The 22,078-nt window shown below is 37.6% G+C and overlaps 2 protein-coding genes across 3 annotated transcripts; one reads left to right on the top strand and one right to left on the bottom strand.

Annotated features, from left to right (window-relative positions):
* The first annotated feature begins 1,579 nt into the window (after nucleotides 1–1,579).
* LOC147799520 (boophilin-H2-like) lies at nucleotides 1,580–8,659 on the top strand. The gene is made up of 6 exons (XM_087134922.1): nucleotides 1,580–1,888; nucleotides 5,723–5,884; nucleotides 6,205–6,289; nucleotides 6,469–6,506; nucleotides 7,032–7,139; nucleotides 7,695–8,659. The coding sequence occupies exons 1-6, from the start codon at nucleotides 1,819–1,821 to the stop codon at nucleotides 7,793–7,795; spliced, it is 564 nt and encodes a 187-aa protein (XP_086991048.1). The 5' UTR covers nucleotides 1,580–1,818; the 3' UTR covers nucleotides 7,796–8,659.
* Nucleotides 8,660–10,877: 2,218 nt separating this feature from the next.
* LOC147799519 (uncharacterized) lies at nucleotides 10,878–21,492 on the bottom strand. Of its 2 annotated transcripts, XM_087134425.1 has the most exons (6): nucleotides 21,388–21,492; nucleotides 20,616–20,673; nucleotides 20,308–20,344; nucleotides 19,881–19,960; nucleotides 15,615–16,452; nucleotides 10,878–11,125 (listed from the first exon to the last, which is right to left on the bottom strand). In XM_087134425.1, exons 2-6 carry the CDS (start codon nucleotides 20,640–20,642, stop codon nucleotides 10,881–10,883), a joined length of 1,227 nt encoding a protein of 408 aa, XP_086990551.1. In that variant the 5' UTR covers nucleotides 20,643–20,673; nucleotides 21,388–21,492; the 3' UTR covers nucleotides 10,878–10,880. The 2 variants fall into 2 exon arrangements, with proteins under 2 accessions (XP_086990551.1, XP_086990550.1); XM_087134424.1 differs by lacking the exon at nucleotides 21,388–21,492 and having other exon boundaries at nucleotides 20,616–21,374.
* Nucleotides 21,493–22,078: the final 586 nt, after the last annotated feature.

Raw genomic sequence — 22,078 nt, 5'->3', positions numbered from 1 at the left:
AGGGAGAAATCTCTCCTCTCTTCTTCTGGAGTGGTGATGTTGGATTCCATACTGGGTGGATAAACGGTCATGTCCAGCGCTTAAATACACAAGCTACTTCAGTTTTTGCACATAACGGACACTTGAGAGTTTCCTGAGCTCTCTGGTAGTCTGATCAACTCAACTGTCCAGAACAATGCAAATGAAATCTTAATGAAATTTAGTGGTTACACTAAATGTTGTATGCCTCCAGTTGACAACTTGAAAATTGTGCTGTGGACAAAATTATTTCTCAGGCAACGCACGAAAATGCGAACTGCAGGCAAGATACATTAATAACTGTGAGCACGAAGAAACATTACGTCATGAACTTTATTCAAAAGGTTATCCCAAGAAAATCGACTTGGGTTCCAGTTTTGGTCGTTTGGGTAGATACCAAACTTTGCTTAATACAACAACTCTACGTTATACCTCTAGATCAAAGGTAAACTAACAAAAGGGACACAGACTCGTAGAAAAACTAATTAAGCACATTAAAGTTATTTCAGTACGTGTGGCACTGATGAATATCCACATCTTTCCTGGGATTTCAGAGTTGGAAAAACATATAGATTCCTGGGGGAACTTATCCTGCGAGTGTTTACTTCCCACTGCATTTCAGTGGAAAAATTGCCCTCAAACGCGCTTTTTTGTATCTTTCGTCATTGTAGGTATTATTTTCACAATCTCACAATTCTCGAAGGAGCACGAAGCTAAGATGCTATATTTTCAGAAAATTACCAATAGAATGAAATTTTTAATCATTTAGGCTCTCAGATCTCATGGTAAATGTCACATTTTTCGTCAAAATCGGCCTCATTTCCTGTGTGAAATCCCTTTATGGCATGCAACCCCTAACTTCAACTTGTATTATTTAACAGCGCCACCTTACGGCTCAGTTCCAAAAAGTGCAAGCCTTTGTCTAGCATATAATGTAAGTATCATGGTGATTAGTTCAAGAAAAACATTCGCATTTCTTTCTTTTCAAAAGACCCATCTAAATTTGGCGTAACTTGTGGCTCGGCTGGTAATGACTATAGTCATGCATGGACGCACACGCGCCTCCGTATGTACACGCCGTAAACAGGATGTACATGTGCATGTGAAGAAACTCTTCACCGAGCTAGGGGAATTCAAAGTCATCTGTGCACAGTAGTTTCAGCCATGCCTTTTGCTGGGGTCCTTTCGGCGCAAAAGTTTTCCATATGCAGAAAAAGAGATTTTTCTGAGCAAGGTAGAAATCTTCATTCAATTATCGTGGTATTGTTAAAGTATTACCGTGACAAACTCAATCGCATATCCGATGTAAGACGATTTAGTTCGCTTGATGGTTTCACTATTATAAATCACTCTGAATGTGTTCTACATTACCTCTTGACTTTAATAAAACCAGGAAATAAATAATGCTATATTCACTAGATTATCTCTAAAAATGCATCAACTTCCCTCCACAAATCTTATATGCAAGTTCGGATTCTGGGATCACAAATAAAAGGATACGCTTGAGGCCCCAATACCTAGAGTATCTGACGCACTCCCCAGACAAATCTCTTCCCGCTTGGCTAGTGTCGAAGAACTTGAATAAACCACCATCCTACATGTGCCAAATTTTTATGATATCATATGACTCTCAGTTGGTCGATTGAGTGGGCGGTTCTAAAAAGACGCGTGAGAAAATACCTACATTCTTGCTGCAGGGTTTCAATTCAACCATCAGCGCTTAGGCCAGTGAACTTAGCCCATCTGTCCGTCTCTTCTCTTCCACAAGAGATTTGATTAGTAGAAAACCATTTCGCAGTCATGTCATGCAATGTGTTGTGTTGTGTACTACTTCTGGCCGTGAGTGTGTATGCTGCCGCCAATAAAGGAGGTAAGTTTCCTATGTCAATGTATAATATGAATACAGTTTGTGATTCCTGCGAACTAGAACGTAAGATTTATTGATTGAAGTTCAGGGTGGTCGGATAAAGATGAGGAACATACACTTAACACTTTTCACATCTATGTTGAACACTTAAATTTGGAAATAAATTGACAATAAACGAATTTGAAATCACCAAAAAAGTTAAATATTCTTTGTGTTTCGATGAATTTTAATGTGATCTTTACAATTCGTTCAGTTAGTAGAGTTGGTGCAAATGGAGATCTGAAAGCCTGATTTTCTCCCAAAAGAAAAAAAAAGCAGCCTGTGAAAAGGAAACGCGGTGGAAACAATAAAGTGCATGATTTTGAATTAAACACATGCTGATGAAGCGAATTCTTGCTGACATTGGTGAGGAAAACCTTTGAAAAAACTAAAAGCTTTCTGTTAATATACGACGGCGAAAACCTTAACAAGTCTTGGAATCGGAAAGCTTTCCTCTTTTCAAGCTTAAAGGTACTTGGCAATTTACAGGCCTGCTTCTTTTGGGTTTCAGAAAACTATATCGACAAGATGCAGTCACTTATTACACGATATACATAGGCATTGTAATTGAACGTTTAAGATGAATTTTTATAGGGACAGGTACGTTTCAGCACAGTTGGTCGAACAGACGCAGATACATAATTTAATTCACACTCCGTCTTTGGCTGATCTTCCAAAGAAGTGATTCAACAATCAAAATTATTCATTGAATTCACATTGCTCGACAGTACCATATTTTCAACGTAGTTTGTAGAGGAGCATAAAAATAACCTCAAACTAAACGAAACAGCTAAGAGTTAAACTAAATCGTGTCCTAACTTACCAAGTACTTCCCTCGACAGTCTCTGACCCGTTCAACCCAAATAGCCGGTGAACAAAAATGGCCATGTTTGAATCCAACTTCATCAGGTTTGTATAGGATTTTTTTAATGACAAAATTTATAACAAATTTTGTTATAAGCCTGGAGGAAGCTTCATACCCATCTAGTCTCTGCTTTTGTAGCAGCGTTGACAACATCTGCGGTGTCAATTATTTTTTTGTCTCAAAGTAAACTTGGTGTGCCTTCATTTAATGTTCCTTCAAATTAGTATAAAAACGGTCATACTTGAGAATTACAGCCTCAAAAGCCTAGGATTAAAAATAATCCCGTAACTTCTCTCTGTGAGCTCAATTTGAAATTGCATGACATATAACCGGGGGATTTTCAAGCTTTCCCATTTTCAAAATTTGTTCACAAATTCATAACTTCATTTATGGACGTTTACACCCACACGAATGACTCCATCCCTGGAGCATTTGCCAATAGCAAGACTTAGTGGTTAAACCGGGCTCTCCGGAAGCGCGACTTAATAGTGTTTAATTAAACTATTTGTACTGGGCTCGTACAGTAAAAAAGACAATTTCGGACAAAGCCTAATTATCGAAGTGGTCTTTTCAGTATAATTGTTGGTCAATTTTAGTATAATCGTTAGTTGTTCTTAGTATAAATACTGGTCATTTTTAGTATCATTATTGGTCATTTTTAGTGTACACGTAATTGTTGGTTATTTTAGTATAATTGTTAGTAATTTTTAGTACGATTGTTGGTCAGTTTTAAAGTAACTGTTGATTATTTTCCCAAAGAGTTATCCAAAAGTTGGAATCCTTGGTGATTAGAAATGGGAAAGTTTATATTTACACCAATTGAGGCAAAAAGATGGTCAAAATATGCCCAACTTTATACCGTATAGGCAACAAAATGATCCAAAAAGACAGTAACTTGGATTTGTAAATTAACTTAGTCTTAAGTACTCGATCACGTCGTAAAGACGACAAGATAAAAAACAAAACAAAAACGAAACAAAACACAAAACGAAAAAACGATGACTTCAGAGTTCAGTAATACTACCCCTCCAACCTAGACACGCACAGCGTAAAGCATTTATATGACAGTGTATGGTATGACAACAGCACCAATTCTCAGGAGGTGAATGGTTCTTTGATCAGACATGTTTTGCGTCGGCTACAGAAATTCAATTACTCGCCTTGTCAAACATAAATTTAATAAAAACAAAGCAATAAATCGAAATGGCATGTAGCAAGGGGGTTATGACATCATTCTCACACACCGTTCCAGTGAGTGAAATATTAAACCTCTGTTTTTCTGCTGGGTGACATTTACAGCATTCAATTCACATCACCATGCACATCCTAAACGTCTGCTTCACTACTTATTGTTTCGCAATTCGTAGCACTCCAATGCACATCCTACGTATACGCCTCTTCACTTCTTATTGTTTTGTAGTTCACGCTTGATTAATTACACCACCTGCTGTTGATATCTCTATCAAGAGGCCAGAATTAATGAAATACATGTACGAGTGCCGTTTGACTGATGAGCTGATTGATAATCCGACTACACAATTTCCGCCCATGAACTTATCGCAACAGGGGAATGGAATATCAATCTGGAAGCTACGAGGTTTGATAGTAAGTTGATTAGGCCACAAAATACAACCTGCACGAGTTACAGAACAAAATGGTAAAACGTAAACTACTGTCATACATTACAAAGCACTGGTCTTGAATTTATGAATTAAAGCTACTCTTCGCCTCACATGAGTAATTACACAGTCATTATTATTGAGCACTAAACTGTGACGATTACGGTTGAGTGGTATCATTAAAAAAGACACGCCTACGGAAAGATGGCTGATTTTTAATAAATATGTTTTTTATTATTAAAAATAACTGATTTGGAACACGAAGGGAAAACATGCACGCTTGGGTGAATTATACAGTGAAGTGACTGGATGGAGGTAGAATGGGTCAATTAAAACTGATATGTTCATCACATCTAATCATTTTATGATACACATGTACAGTTTAAACACAGGTAGCAAGTATGCAACTGCAATCTTAGATACACCTGGCATTCCTTTTAATTTCTGTGGGAAAGAACTATTACCAAGATTTACAAGACTTTGTTCATCATTAAGTAGTTTTTATTCTTGACTGAGTGCTATCCTATAGCTATTTTTATCTTTTCATTATTTACTTTGGTATGTAAGCTTCACAATTGCTGCGATATTTAATTTTATAATGGACACAGTCTTGTACTCCTGACACACCGCTTTGATGTGTAGAAATTTTAACTTACTACAACGCAAACACTGTCCATCGTGTGATTGGAGAGTTGCAGATCTTCGAAGTGATAGCATAACCCGACCAGATATGGTGCACGTGCACAAGAGTGCAGAGGGTCTCGTTGTGGTCAAACTGATATGCACACCATAGTGCTACTGTAGCACTGAAAATGGCAGATTACCTACGAAAAAAATGTTCACTTTATTGATGTAGGCCTACACTTCTCAACTAGTATCCACGGCTAATTTAACTATAAGACAAAAATAAAATACATGCATGCTAGACAACAAGAGCTACCTATGAAATACAACTGTTGAGCAAGAATTGATTTGAGACAGGACAACTTAATGTCACTATATTGTTTACTGGACTAGGTAAAAGAGTTACTTCTTGACAAAAGGAATATTGAGGTGCTGTATTAAAAACATGTTTCATATTCGTGAAATAGAATAAAAATTGCATTAAGTAGCTTCCTCTCCAGGAACAGTATATCCAATCTGTCACCTCATGAGATTATCCTCACCACTGTGATCATAAACATTCACAACGGCAGACTGTTACTCCGAACCCCTACAAAAAGTGGAGGACTGACCATAAAAACAGAACAATACCTGTGTACCTGTAGATATAGATATGCTTCTCATTATTTGTATTGTATCTTTAACACAAAGAAAAATGCTTGGAACCGCTGGAACCAGGACCATGCAGTGCGCAAATGCCTAGTTGGGGATATGACAGTGACCTAGAGCAATGTGTGAAGTTCACATACGGAGGGTGTGGAGGAAATGCCAATAACTTCGCCTCTGCTGGAGATTGCATTGACAAATGCGAACGTAAGTAGATTTGTTGGAATTAAGTCCCACATAAGGCATAAAACAGCAAAAAATAATAGTAAATGCTAGAAAAGTGTCTGTGTTACTAACAAATTAAAAATGCAAACATGTATGATCTGACACAAACTGGAAAGATGACGCATGGAGACATGCAGGCAAATGCCTGGTGCACAGCAGTTAAACAAAGTAATAAGGTCAATGGGATAACATCATCCAATAAAAAGAAAGTAAAACATTCTTTCCAAAGAAAATGGTCAGTGAAATCAACGTACCGAAACCTGTTTAGGTTAGACCCTCCTTTAAACTATTTCCTCCTACAGATCCTCGCTCATGTTATGACGAAGAAAATCAAGTTTGGTATGCTCATCAAGAGAACAAAGGAGGAGGATATGGCTGTGGTGGATGGTATGTAGATCTTTCTCAGATCATCAATCAATTACATCGCTTTCCAGACGGCATGGTAAAAGTACATCTGTGCCATATATCTATAAACTGTACATGTATATAGATGTTACTTCAGTAGTCTTAATATGATTAAATTCAAAGCTGAACAAGCAGTCATTCACCATTTCCTTTCTTTGTAGCACTTGCAACGATGGTCTGTTCGAATGTGGGAGTTGCAGTAAGTTAACCTCATTTGTGTTGGCTGGTTTTTATGATGAAATCCTGAAAATTTAACCTTTGTGTTTTAATATACTTTAATTTCTGTTTTACTATATGCTTTTTATGCAACAATGAAACTTTCATATTTACTAGCAAAACAGTGATGCACGGAACATCAATTTTGCATTGATGTAGAATATGAACATGAAACCCGACAACTGAAAGTGTCTTCTCAGATTTACATCACAAACTAACAACGCCCTCACTTGTCTGAAAAAGCTGTCAAAGATTTAAATTATGCACTTTATACCCTTTACTTTCCTCAAAAAAGAATTTTCATAGACAGAAGAGTTTAAACATGCTTAAAAAGGAATTCCAAAAGAGCTCATTGTTTCTTTGACATAAACAAAGCGAGGAAATACAAATAACTGTAATGGATGTTCAGAACAAAATTTAAGCTACTTTTCTGTCTAAATAGAAATCACGTTTTTTGAATGCGACTCATCAGTTAAATACATGTAGTTCTTTATTTCTTTTCAACTAGACGCTGTCCCATTAGTTTGCAGAATCACTAACTGTGATAACAAATGCGACTATGGTTACCAGAATGATGAGCAAGGTTGTCAGACTTGCGACTGCAAGCTTGAACCAGGTAAAACTGTCTCTAAATTTCAATTGGTAGGGCCTCATTCAAAGATTACAATTTCATTATCTAATTCAACAAAGGATTTACAAAATGTATAGACCAATATTTATCTCTATTTACTGCAATAAATATAGTTGGCATCTGTATTTCGTTACTGCATTTTTTGTGGTAAGTCAAAATAGTCTTGCTGGTTAATTTACGAATGAATTTAATGATAATTACTCATAACTGAGTTAGGTTTATAAATGGTCTCAGGTGAAACGGCTCTTCACCCTTCTTCAAGGTGCAGCCTCGTGTGCATGAGGATGAACGCAACTTGTGTTGTGCATTCGTCCAAACAAGAACAATAAGTGTAGCAAAGTGTAGATATGTTATGGGTGTGCAGGTAGAAACTTGGCAGTGGTGACTACTGCTAACTAAATGCATAGACTCACAGTTCCAGAGACTGTTCAGGAATCAAAACACCAATTTGGATTATAAGAACAAGTGAAGGTTCCTGATACATTTCGAAATTAAGTTTACTACATTAAATTAAATTGACATTAATTTTATTTCACACAGGTAACTTCCTTAACAAGTTGAAGTTCTACTGTCAAGAGTTTTGCAGCTTCTGCAGATCTAACAGTAAACTTCAATGCCCGTCCGAGTGTGACTGTTACTAATGACAGGTATCATTCATGTCAAGGACCAGGCAGTAGTTTTGTTGAGCACTTTCGGCATGATCACATTTATCAAAATCCTACTGAAGGAATAAATGACAAAAATAGCCATTACCTAAAGTTCAATGAGAATGCCCAACTGTTTTCTGAAAGCAAAGTTCATTAAAGGGCATTAAATAAGATAGAGTAACTTATTCTCTACAAGCCTGTTCTTTGAACAAAAATAGAGTAGTTTGATTATTTTTTTAACTTTGCTCAACTACCTGCTGAATTGACTGCATGACTGGCTGATTTGCCAATTCAACAAGTGTTCTGAAATGTAACAGCAACGAGATACCTATAACAATTTCTCAACATCACTATGATCAATCTGATAACGATGAAAATAAATCATGCCAACTAAAAGTCGAAGTCATTTCGAGTAATATTTAGGACAATAAAATTGTGCGACTACATTATCTACCTAATAACCTTGACTGCTACAGTAATATTTGATGTCTTGAGTACAAGTGTCAGTAGGATAGCTGTAAAACAGTTTAACATTAAAATCCAAATACATGCATGTACCTGTCTACATGTTGGGGAAAAGTTCGGGCGTGAACTATAGTTCGACCAGTAGTCAGTGGCTTTTTAAAAATGCGCTCGCTCATTCTAGTTACACTTGAATGACCCATTTCATGGTTGGTTGCGATTCTCAGTTGAGTCATCGTAATGTAGTGACTTGAGTCAAGTCATTAGGTAAAAATGTCAAGTTGGGTCGTAAAGATGACTTGAGTCCAACTCAACTCTGCCTTGTGGTAGTGGTTTCAAATGTAACCAAAAATTATACGTAATAAAGAAATAAATACCATTAATATTCCATAAAAATATTTTGTTTTCCTTTAGTGTATCTGTATTTAATACACGGTTACTACACCGAGTTCCACTTCATCATAACATGAATATTGGTTAAAAGACAATATCGGTCAGCATTGCATGGAATTGAATAAAAGAATGAAATGATACCAAAATAAATGTGTTTACAGAGTCTACTACTCCTAGCATACCACTATGAAGAACTACTGATAAGACACAACGATCCAGTTGACATGACCAATTATTAACCCAATAAAATAGTTTCAAAGTTTAGTTTAGTAACCCCCCAAAAAATGGCAACCTAACATGAATTCAAGAATGAGGATTCTGAACTGACAAGGTTTCTGTTGTGTTTAATGTGATAAAACCTCTTTGACAATTTGAATTGAATTGCATACACTGGCACAAAAATGTTCAAGCTTCACTGGACAGCACAAAAATTGAATTATGTACATGGAAACATTCCGTAATTTTATCATGGACCCCAACTGAAATGTTCAATAAACATAGAAGACGCTACCAACTTTATATTAAAAACAATTTCTGACAAACACTTTGGGAGAATTACAGTCGACTCTCGTTACTGCTACTTACTTATTTATCTCATATTATCTGGAACCTCATCTTAGGCAAAAAGTATTTTCCCACTCGTATATGTCGTTTGTCAATCGTACTACTGTTGAAGGGTAATGAATTTGCTTGCAATTCAGTTCAAACATGTTCTTTATGGAAGTGGAATGTACATGGAGATGAAATAAAGAGTTGCAATAAAGCATGTATTATACGTTCATTGAGAAGAACGTAACAGAAAAATACCAAATCTGACCGAATGGGGCAAGCAAATGTTAAGTTTGGATTGCATGTTGGGAACACCATGTAGAAGTGAACTGAGAATTTTCACTTCCACATTTTTTCTGGCATCTCAAAATCACATGATGATCCGACATGATCAAAAGCCGACATGATGCTTAATCAGGCAAGGTCAGGTACAAAACTACTGACCACTAATCAAATATTTGTAACCATACAAAAGTACAATACAGTTCACACTCCAATATCCCAAATAAAACTATTTTGCCAAAATACTAATTACAATTTTCTGTAAGCTGCAACTCTCCCGACATTCATAGTAATGAACACTCAGTACAACTGAAATTTTCATGTGAATGGATCTCCCTTTCCTGATACTCAGCTACTGCTGTACACACCAGTATTTTTGTCTTTGTGTGTTTCATGTTGTCTGCTTATAAATGAAATCAGATACAACTGACAGTGTGATTAGCCCTGAGACTGGCTCCAATGGGTTGATCACATGGTCCACACCATCTATTTTCAAACAAATTTGGCTGAATAATGTTAACTTTGTATTCACTTACATTTACATGTAATAACATATTCGATTTCCAGCCTTCACGGTTTTCAATACTTCATGATTACTATTCATGTTTCAATAACTGTACCATCTACCTGCAATGTTCCATGTCTAACAATACAAATCCTGCTTTAGGTGACTACTTCCTGTTTATTCTCATCTCATCCACCAACATAAGACAACCAGTGATTAATGTACAATGCATTTGCTATCAGGTAACTATCCACTACACGAAATATTCTGCTCTATAGGCAAACCTGACTTTCAGCAACCAACAGGTACTGAGGTCCCATAACTACCAGTTGTGGTTCTGTGTTGTGTAATCACTCATCGCATTTTATTTTAATCACACAGGCATAAGTTGATAATAAATATTTATGATGTTGGGCACCACAGGTCATTAAATCATTACTGTCAGAGCTGGTAAGGGTTGGTTTTAACTTGGAGCTAAATTTTGATATTACATTTACCTTCTTGGAAGGCTGTGATGTAATTGATCATTTTACAAAGGCGGGTTTAGATGAATTTCTACCCATCGTTCCTCCAAAGACTTCCATTCAGGTTTATACAACCCATCAGGGACACTGGCTTTTCACTAAGTTATGTCCTAGCAACAAAGCAAGTTGTCTTGCAATAGATTCTGTCAAGTGCAGTTTGTATCTGACTCATGGTAACATCTCCAAATATCCAACTTGCATAATTCTTTGAATATTACATGACAAGAGCATTAACCTTTCTTCTGTCTCCAGAAATGGGTATTTCAACATGTTTCCTTAACAATAAACAGTGTGCACAATGTACAGTGACTCATTACATTTCTATTTATTAAGTACTTTGAGCACTAAATAGCTCATGAATAATTTAGAGTCTCAGGAACACAGTACTTCCAGGCTGAACCTGTACTTTGGATGATTCATATATCCCTCTGCCAAGCACACAGACTAGAGTCACATTGTTGAAGGCAAAAAACCCACAGTTATTTTGATGCAAACACTTCAAGGAACATGCAACTCGACTACGTGCTGGAGTGGTGTCCATCATATCAGCTGAATGGATGGTGTGATGGGTGTCAGTCACAATGAAGTACGTGCTTGCAGAATTCCAATCTTTATAAAACAAAATTAAAATGGATGGTTTTTTGAGGTGGAACATTTCTAAAAAGTAGGAGAATAGCACTGGTAGATCATTTAAAGTTCATTTACATTTGTAATTCACAATTTTGGTTTCTGTGAAAGTTTAGTGATATTTTAAACTATCTATTGCGTAAAAACTAACAAAAGATTGCTGCTGATCTATGAGGTCAAAAGCACGAATTGATGTTCTCCTTCATATCGGGAAAATGAACACAAAAAATGTCGGGAGCATTCGATAGAAGCCTGCTTTGATGACGTCACACTACAGCTCTGCAATTATACGACTTTTTCCGTAAACGCGCCCCCATGTGAGTACTATGCTTGCTCAAACTTTACTGTGAATTAAAAGAGGTCAGACGAGAGTGACCTGGAATTGCTTGTAAGAATGACCAATTCCCTGTACAGCCATAACAGTCCCAAGTCGTCCGATTTCAATATGATTTTACATACACCCTAAGGGGTTAGGGTTCATCTTTTGGCATAAAAGCACTGTGACTGATCTTTAAGGAGGCCATTTGGGATAATGACCCAAATGAGTGTAAAATGCCAGGGGGAGTTCTGCATTTCGATTCAACATCGTCTATAGATGGAGCCCCCACATTTAACCTAATCCATGAGAAAAGTCCTGAAAGGTTATTGAAATTCCCAACCCACTGAACGAATTCTCCATCAAAAAGGTGCATGTATGATTCTAAATCCATTTTTGTGTTGCAGTACATGGCTCTATGGCAGAAGATCCAAAATGGGGATGGGGACTTCCAACGACTTGACAGAGGTAAATTCTCCCGTCATATCCCCCATCACCCTACTTCAACTTAAAAATGACCCCTTTCCACCAGAAAATAAAATAACCTCAATATAATAAAACATAAAAATTAATGGCCACAATCAAGGTTTGCAAAGTAATAGGAAATAACAGGAAACAAGTACGTGATCAGAAAACAAAAGACCAAAATACAAATACACTTCGTTTGCAAGTGCCCTTTGCCTCTGGGGCTGGAAGGATTGTGACAACTTCAATGCAATAAGAAGCACAAACATAAGCAAAGTGTGACATGTCGAAAAACTTGATTGGTTTTTATAGAAGAAATAGTAAAATTGTGTCAATGCACTCATATGTTACGTGACAGTTGAAAGGTACCACAGTACTATACGTATATGTGCACTCTTTGCTGGCTAATGTCTGGAGAAATTCGAAAATGATTGGATTGAAAGCTACATTTTTCCCAACCCTCTCCTGTACTCAACTCACAGGAAAGCCTGCAAAGCCATCATCTTGAAGTTACTCAGATGACTTGCTATTTTCACTGACTGTGAAAATGAACTTCTAATTTGTTTTCTTAAATACTAAGTTTGAAGTATTCACCCTCGGAGTAGGATTCCTGTCACGTGAATCCCACTGCTGGGTCTATTTGTGATTTCTGCTTCACCAGCCTTAATACAGTTTTGAAGACCTGATCAGTTTAACCTAAGAAATAAAGCTTTGGGCTAATGGTTTCTTTGTTTCTGCTGCTGGCCTATTCATTTTTTATCAATAAAAAAAATGCACCAATCCAGGCTTTCTGAAGTAAGGAAGAGGTCCCATGCAACCAAATTACTTATATAATCTTATTCATGTTAAAATGTTCCATTTATTGTTACCTTTACCTAGTTGTAACCCTTCCAATCTGAATTCTGAATCCCCGTTTCCAAAGTGTACACAAACTGCTCCCTTTTACTGTTGTTTGTAGGTCATAGGAAACAAAAAAACATTCACTGACTATGTGTTATGTTGAACATGTGGTTTGAAACAACACTGAGTTTGAAATAAGGCACATTATTTGAGGTTTTGAATTACTGAAATTACACATAATTTCTAAATTTTTGTTGTGCTAAATCCTAAACTGTCATAGGCCATGCCCTGCATATTTGCCTGAACTCTTTGTTAGACATGACGTACACGTGTTTAAACTGCATGCCCCATGCCATGTGGATTGCATGGCAGTGCCTGCCCAACTTTCACAGATAACTGCACCTAACTTTTTCATCATGATTTCCTTTGCTTTACTTTTTCCCAATTAATGGAATAGTTGCTTATCATAATCTATCTTATTTTATCCACATATGATTATAGATTAGCTTTATAACAGTTTTGAACAAAATTAAGCATTTTCAAAAGTGACATTTGTAAGGTGATTTAGGAGTAACTGTGGCAAAGTATACAAGGATGTTTATGGCCCATCACAGTACAGAAGGCATGCATGAAAGGTAAAATGTTCTTGCACAGTTATGTGCATGGGCCCAGTAGAGGGAAGTTCAGAAAATTATAAAGTGCACTTATGATGAAATTTCTTTGATCCTTGATGGTAATTTGATGAATAGTTCGTCTAGAGGAAGAAATTAGCCTATTCACTGGGAAATTGCCAGCCTTTTTTGTTAGTGATGTTTTGCGAGTTAAGGACTGCATTGTGCATTTAGGAGGCACATATTTGAGTGCATGTGGTTAACGATAGAGTGTGTGTAAGTTTTGGTCAATCAGCAGCCGGGGTTGGCCTGCATGTTTGTCTTTTTCCTTCATGCTCAATATGGACAATTATTCTACACTTTCACATTGTAGTTTAAACCTTAGGTCAAGATGGAGTATTTTGGGGTTCTTTGTAAGTTTTGCCCGATTTGTAAGCTCCTTTAATTTTATTAGTCCCAGCCTGTTATATACATAAAACTAATGAGTGCCTGCCCAACTTTCACAGGCGGCCACCGGACCCAGCACTTGGCCAGTACTGAAAGCAGTATTAAAGAAACAGGGAAAGCAGAAAAGAAACTGTCCAGATTATTACTTGTGGCCCTCCGTGTGTCTGCTGTTCCACCAGGACCTGAGTGCTGATTTCCCCTCCCCAACTGTTGTGAAACTTTCCCCCTGGTCTCATCCGGCTTAGTCGCCGTATCCTGGGAATTTCCCCCCGACACAACCCTGCTGGCCAGCTGCCCCACCCCCACCTGCCCACCTCCTTACACTTACAAAGGAAGAAAAAGAACAAGAATTAAATATCTCATCAAACATGTTTCCAGGGCAGCACACCTGATATTTTTGAATTTCATACACAATATGAGTCAGTGCCTTCATTCAAACTTTCAAGAATTATGAGCCTCATAGACTCCTTAGATTTCACAACAGTTCACAACTACATGTGTGTAGATGTATTTCATTTTTTGTAACTGTGTTAGTTTGAAGCTGCAGCAGATGGATTGATTATAGAAATAAATATCTGATGCTATATTTCTTCAAAGGACCTGGACATATCATGATTAGACATGACATCATTCATGCATGAGTAATCCTTCTGTATTAACTGACATTCTCCGGGCACTAGCACCTTTTAACAAACAGGAATTCACACAATTTATTGTTTTTATGTAATTAAAATTACTCCTTGACAATAATACTTTTTCTTCATTGAACTGAAGATTATTTGGAGCTAAAGTTTTTATGATAAAATTCTTTACTATTTCTCCTCATATTGCAATGCCTTAACCTGCCTCCGAATTCCTCTTAACCTGTTTACCAGCGGGGGGTAACCTTGTGTGGATCTGATTTACTAGACACAAGCTTCAAACAATCTGCATTATGTGGACCACTTTTGTTGATGGGTCCATGTGAAGCATGCAATTTATACACTTGGCCACGTTCGTGTGCACACGAATATAGGCATGCAAATTTTTCAAGTAATTGTGAGCACTTAATCCTGAGAGGAAACTTACAATGCTCTTTGAAATCACAACTCAAATTATGAAGTACATCTACTTGTATATTACTGCATCAAGGGACATTATCAAAGGACCAACTGAACAGATCAGATTCAGTTCACACAACAGATATTATTTTGTACAAATAACTAAGAGTCTTTGCGTCAGAATTCCTTGAAGTTATCAAACCAAGAACTAGGAACACCTGATCACTTCCTGATTGAGTAACTGAATCAAACCGTTTTCTTTCAGGGCAACAATTTTGGATGACTTTTTAATAGACTGCGTGATGTCATAACTTAAAACTTGGCACACATAATATTCCTCATCCCAAGATGAGCAAATTACTTTGATGTCATGATTTATTCTAGTTTCCTTATTTCCTTTTATTTCAGCCAAATGCAACAAGGTATTTTTGTGCCATTCCGTTTTCAACAATGTTATGATGAGATTGTTTGTAACATCCCATCATCACACAAATTGCTTGCTAGGTGCTTCAAGTCCACAAAGGGGCAAAAATGGGACAAAGATTGTTCATCTGTTGTATTTACATGTCCCTATCAGGTCAAAGTAGAGATGTGCTAGAAGTAACATTTATAGGTTGTGTCATGATGAAACAGTGTAAAATTCCAGTAAAGGCAATAAACCGGACACTGAAATTGTTTGATTACTGTGTATTCACAACCAAAACATGAACCTTTAGATTATTTTAGGCTTGGTATATTTCTACTTACGATACCTGCATTGCAGTTGGCCTCTTGACTTGGATTTATTGTAGTCTGGACCACTTGTGTAGAAGAATCTTGACTGACCAGTAGGGGTTGCATTACAGAAGACGCTGAGGAGAGTGTGGAGGGGTCTAGTGATGCTACTGTGGTGACTTGTGTCGTGGGGTCTGGTGATGCCTCAGTCAAGGCTTGTGTTGTGGGGTCTGGTGATGCCTCAGTCAAGGCTTGTGTTGTGGGGTCTGGTGATGCCTCAGTCAAGGCCTGTGTTGTGGGCACTGGTGATGCCGCAGTCAAGGCTTGTGTTGTGTGGTCTGGTGATGCCTCAGTCAAGGCTTGTGTTGTGGGGTCTGGTGATACCTCAGTCAAGGCTTGTGTTGTGGGGTCTGGTGATGCCTCAGTCAAAGCTTGTGTTGTGGTGTCTGGTGACGCCTCAGTCAAGACTTGTGTTGTGGGGTCTGGTGATGCCTCACTCAAAGCTTGTGTTATGGCGTCTGGTGACGCCTCAGTCAAGGCTTGTGTTGTGGGGTCTGGTGATGCCTCAGTCAAAGCTTGTGTTGTGGGGTCTGGAGGAACAGTTGTGGCTAGTGATGATGTGACAGCACGTGTTGTAGGATCTGGTAATAACTGTGTTGTACCAAGTGTTGTTATGATGGCAGACATTACATCAAGATAGTTACCACTGTTGCACAGATCTACATTGCAGCAGTAGAAGCATAATGAGATGACATTTTCCCCGGGGTGACACTGGAATGGATTTTGATTTTCCTGACTCTGGCAAGCATCTGTTTCCTTACACATCTTTCTGACTATAAACAGGCCATTTTCCTCTCTGACTTCATTCATGCATATCTATGATACGTAAAGAAAATATCACCAAAAAGCAAAATGATGCATTAGTACATTACAGGTCTCCTCCACAACATTCATGATGACATTGTTTTCAATATCAACATCAATTGTTTCTGAAATGTTAGTGCACATTTCATACATAAATTGTAGGTTTAGTATGAATAATAGTGTCATTGCTACTCATAACTCAGTGCTACTCATAGCCGAAATCTCTAAAAAACACTGTATAACAGAAATCATGATAGACTGTTGTAGACCACGATAAACCATGACAGCCCATGATAAACCATGACAGCCCATTTTATACAACACCTGCATAAATTCCCGTCACCTGAGCAGTGGATCTTTGATCACATGGCAATGAACTATTTGAACCAACACACACGCCACGCGACATGCATGCAGAGTGCAAAAAATTTACATGTAGAACTGAGCATTAGAAATGATGATACATCTCCTCTGCCTTGGATACTGTACATTTATTGGCCCAGAACAATCACATGACAGGGCGACATATCCGCATATCACACTCACTGTGAGATATCTCTTTCTGTCATTAGTGTGTGCACACACAGACACGAAACAGAAGAGCTTTGGGAAGTTCGAGAGCAAACATTTCCGCTCCTTAGTCCGTTGTGTGCGGTATCCATGATACGCTTTGTATAGGCTAGCAGGGAATTCGATCAATGATCGCGCTAGTGAAACAGACTCATTCCTGTCCCCGCAGCATATCAGGTAATGCAGGGACCGCTAACCAGACTACATGTACTGACTGGTACCCACACCAGTTTCACATTAGAGTTTACGCAATTAAAGCAAGTGAGGGAACAGTGCAGTTGCAGAAGATATCATTTATGTCTGTTTATAGGTTAAAATTGTAAAGTTTGACAGCAGGCCTCTCGTCTTTTGAAATTCAGAGCTTGTTTCTTTGGATAAATTCCTTAAGACAGAGGTACATGTATGACAAAACAATTGCTGACTGTGTGGGCTATGATGTTTTAGACACCCTTGGGCACACATAGTGCCCTTGGGTGTTCAAAATGTCATATTCCACACCACATGGGTAAAAAATTGTTCAATAATGAAAACCTCTGGATCTATTGCACTGCAGCGTCTAATGAGCAAGTTTTTTTAAGGCAAAATAACCAGAACTTGTAATGCTAATGCTGTTAACATAAGGAAACTGATAAAATGCTGCCAAACAATTTAATGAGCTCAGAATATCATGTCAAAAAATTAACATATTTACAACTGGATAATGTCCAGTTTGAATCAGTTAATTAATCAAGCTGTACTCAAAAAATCAGATGACAAGGATTTATACAAGTAATGTTCCGCATTCGTGCGATGGTAAGAATACATGTATTTGCACTCGGTGACAGGTGAAACAGTATATTCCACTTGGCTTTGCTTCGTGGAACAGACTGTTTCATCTGTCACCTCATGCAGTCATTCTTACCACTGCAATAATGAACATTCATTATTTGCATAACCGACCATGACAGACCATGAAAAACCATGACATACCATGATAGACCATGACGGACCATAACAGACCATGACAGATCCTGATACACCATGACAGACCTTTAGTCTACAGACCATGAGAGGCTATGAAAAAAATAATATAATAAATTAAAATTTGTATTACGTGGTCTCCATAACAGTGATCAAACGTGCATTAAAAGGTACTACTAACATTTTAAAAACAGGAATCAAGACCACTTACAAGGTAAAACTGCTTGAAAATACGTAGATACAATAGTGAACCTTAACGAAACACTGTAACATAATAAGTCAGTTTCCTGATATAATTTGTTTAAGATGATGTTCAAAAAGCTGTATCTTCTCTGAGTGATCCCTGTTCACCACCTCCCAGGTTGTATCATGTTACTGGGGTGTGATCCCTGGGTACATGGTGTTTCAGGTTGAGTGGCTTCTGGCTAGTGCCCCCAAACAAAGATACACATATTGACAAATGGGAAGAGCAACCAACATAGGGCTGGATAGCTCAGTTGGTAAAGCACTGGTACAGTCTTTTGGAGGCCACAGGTTGAATTCCCACTCGAGTCAATTTCTTTGTTCATCTTTATAATCATTTGTAAACACATTTTCCCAATATAATTTGTTACATTAAGAAATGATAAGATAAAAATCGGTGAAGAACAGCTCCCAACTTAAAGCTTTAGAATGTAAATGAAATAATTCTGGGACAATCTACATTTATATATAACAGGTTTTGCCCTTACCCAACGTATATTAATAAGCACTGTGTGCTCAGTGCTTGTCCGAGAGCTTGCGAAAAAACCTCACAAGCTTACTTGGGTGGGACTCGAACCCACGACCTCCTGCTTACTAGTGCAGATGTCTTAACCACTCGACCACCGAGCTTGCCGGGGTCGGCTGGCCGGTCCGAGTCAAACGAAGCAGTGGGTACCGCGAACTATTTTGAAGATGTATTTTTTGCGTTGGGGAGATGTTAATTATATATAACAGGTTTTGCCCTTACCCAACGTATATTAATAAGCACTGTATGCTCAGTGCTTGTCTGAGAGCTTGCGAAAAAAACCTCACAAGCTTACTACGGTGGGACTCGAACCCACGACCTCCTGCTTACTAGTGCAGTCAGCACTCGGACAAGCACTGAGCATACAGTGCTTATTAATATATGTTGGGTAAGGGCAAAACCTGTTATATATAATTAACATCTCCCCAACGAAAAAAAAATACATCTTGAAAATCTACATTTAGTTACACACAATTTTCAGCCCTGAAAGATGAGCGGTAAAATGAGTTAAAAGCCAGTTTAAAAAGACCTGGATTGTTGAATATCAGCAGGTAACTTATTCCATTATTCAGGGACAGCATGTGAAAAAGATCTACCCCAAGTGTTTTTAAACACACTTTATCATTGGAAAATATACAGTAGGTGGATGTCTTCTTTACACCAACAAGGTCACTGATGTACTTTGAGGACAGACCATGTTGTGCTTTAAAAAGTAAAAGAAAAATTTTAAAATCTATGCGGAATTTCACAGGCAGCCAATGTAACCGACGCAAGACCAGTTAGATGTGGTTGAATTTCTGTGTGTTGCTAACAAGCCTAACAGCTATATGTACGTTGTGAACTTGTAACTTAGCTATTTCGGAAATGCCATATAGATGGCCGTACAATAATCAAGTCTGTTGGTACTAAATGCAGGAATAAGGGTGACCAATGATTCCTTGAACAAAACACTGCTCATACATCTGCTGTTATGAAGGTGGAAAAAATAGGGAACAAGCCTTAGCAATAGGAGTGCTCATAAACAACTTCAAGTCAAACCAAGTTCCCAGATGACAGACCACGACAGACCATAATAGACCATGAGACAGGGATGGCACCATGCACTTTGCTGATAGTAAAGTGATGTAAAACCGTGACAAACCTGTTCACTGCCACAAGTTGTTGAAGTGCCAGGGTTACAGTCATCGTTGCTGCTTGTATCACACACATAGCAACTGATTGCTGTTGAAACCAAAAACGGAAACAATCCACACATAAAGGTTTTTATTTTATGGATCTTTATCTTTAAAGGTAGAATAAGGCTTAATTATACCCAGATTATACAAGCATGCTCTTACATTTCAAAACAGCAGGGATCTTTGGTTATTTACGGAAACCAGATGTCTTTCTAACACATTGCATGTAAAACTTACCAATTCTTGTGTTTTTGATAATCAGCCAGCTGTTCTACATGTAAACATTTTCTCAGTTCCATTTTACATTTTGCTCTAATCTATTGAAATAATCTTCATTCAAATCCAAGGTACTGATCCATGAACATAACCACCTGTTATTTCCATTTAACTCACCATTTCCATTGTGTGGGTTGTTAACGAGAATCACAATCTGTGAATGATTCAAAAGGAAAGAATAACATTAAGCTGGTCCATTGTTCCAAGAAACAGTATGCATCAACTAATACACTGAAGCTTATTTATCCATAATTTAATCTGAGCTGATTAGCTACCAATCTTATAAAATTCTAATTTAAAGAGGAATGAGGATAGAAAGCTAACAAAACACAATATATATAAAACAAAGAACATTAAAAAGCAATGAATGAATAAGTTCATAAATGAACCAAATTCAACAGAAATGTCAAAATTAATTTATTTACCATCAAAATTCTAAGTTTGATGTCCATCTGCTTAGCTGTGTTGGAGATTTTGAAAAGACTGTTGACAAAGAAGAGAGTCAAATACATACACCCTATGGAGTTAGGGCAAAAGGGCAATTTTGTACGCCTTAATTGAAACAGATATATTTCTACCTAATCAGAGTTACACCTGTTGCGTTTGATAACTTAAGACCCGAAGCCAAGCACACTAGGGACATGATCATGTCAAGCAGGAAAGGCATTCAAAAGTGCATTTTGTATATCTTTATTGTTGACAGTCCACATACATATGCACAGTACATTGTACATTGCATTTAGCATGCCTCTCTTGTAGCCTACATGTGTTGGGTATAACAAGAAGCATACTTTCGTTCTCTGGACAGTCATTAATAAATGTCGTTTCTGTTTTTCCTAATTCTTCAAAGCACAGGTGCCCAATCTCAACCCAGTCTAATGTGTTAATTTTATTGGAGAGCTCCAATATCATGTGACTCAACTTGACTATAAAGAAGACCTTCTTGACCAAAGGACAACACTCCATTTGAGGCTCCACTCAAGTAACAAAACCCAATTATTTTCAGAATACAGCATACAAAGTTTATGTTCTGGGTTTAATAGCAATACTGATAAAACCCCTGTACAAATTCAAATTACCTTCAGACTAATTCAGAACATTATCACTTGTTTCTATCTTCGCAAGCCATTTCAAGATAAAAATATATAGGCCTAGTACACATGATGACAACACAAAAACATTAATGCTTTGACCTACCTTAAATCATGATGAAGCTAGTGTACATCTGTAAACCAAAGCACTGCCGTTATCAAATTGTCAACGACTTGAATGCAGGGTAATACCTCCACGTGGGTGCTCTACATAATCACAACCAGCGAAATGTAATTCAAGCGAGTGTCATTATTGACAGCTGGGACCAATCAATGACCTCTATAATGAATACGGGCAAGTTGGGGAGCAAAATAGAGCTTGTTAGTAGTCAACTGCTTTTAACAATGCACATGCGCTATTCAGTTACATTCGAATGAGTTGGTCAAGTTTTGGGGTTTGGTCCCAAACAGTCAAGTAGATTTCCAAACCATCCATCATTTGGACGTTGTTACACGTAGTTGAACTATGGTTAACTAGAGTCATTGCTCAAACTTTATAAACATACACCGCCTTCAAACACAGGAACACATACTTTCATGCATGTAGCATCATAGCAGTCAGGTTAACAAGCTTAGATGTGTAGAGCAACAGATCATTGTTGGCTTCCTGTGGACTTTTATTTCTTGGGTATTGCTTCCACTCTGCCAAGTGAAAATGATCTCAGAATTCCCATACAACGTGAGGTCTTAAATGAATGACTTCAAAATAACAATTTCTGAAATATGACTGCCTAAACAATAAAAGTTGAAATAAGCCTTCAGCTTTGAGCAAGATCGTCACGTAGCACATTCCTTCT

The sequence above is a fragment of the Acanthaster planci genome, linkage group LG03 (genome assembly GCF_054643075.1).
Source record: "Acanthaster planci isolate LZ-2023a linkage group LG03, COTS_SCS, whole genome shotgun sequence".
Lineage (NCBI taxonomy): Eukaryota > Metazoa > Echinodermata > Asteroidea > Valvatida > Acanthasteridae > Acanthaster > Acanthaster planci.
This window is presented reverse-complemented; position numbering and strand designations above follow the sequence as displayed.

What these genes read in the sequence shown, in the direction of transcription:
- LOC147799520 (XM_087134922.1), top strand. Translation starts at nt 1,819, where the DNA reads ATGTCATGCAATGTGTTGTGTTGTGTACTACTTCTGGCCGTGAGTGTG. An exon ending in GTTCGAATGTGGGAGTTGCA is followed by an intron (nt 6,507 to 7,031) that starts GTAAGTTAACCT and finishes CTTTTCAACTAG; the next exon opens with ACGCTGTCCCATTAGTTTGC. An exon ending in CGACTGCAAGCTTGAACCAG is followed by an intron (nt 7,140 to 7,694) that starts GTAAAACTGTCT and finishes TATTTCACACAG; the next exon opens with GTAACTTCCTTAACAAGTTG.
- LOC147799519 (XM_087134424.1), bottom strand. Translation starts at nt 20,702, where the DNA reads ATGTATTTGACTCTCTTCTTTGTCAACAGTCTTTTCAAAATCTCCAAC. An exon ending in TCAAACTTAGAATTTTGATG is followed by an intron (nt 20,345 to 20,615) that starts GTAAATAAATTA and finishes AATCATTCACAG; the next exon opens with ATTGTGATTCTCGTTAACAA. An exon ending in CAACTTGTGGCAGTGAACAG is followed by an intron (nt 16,453 to 19,880) that starts GTTTGTCACGGT and finishes TACGTATCATAG; the next exon opens with ATATGCATGAATGAAGTCAG.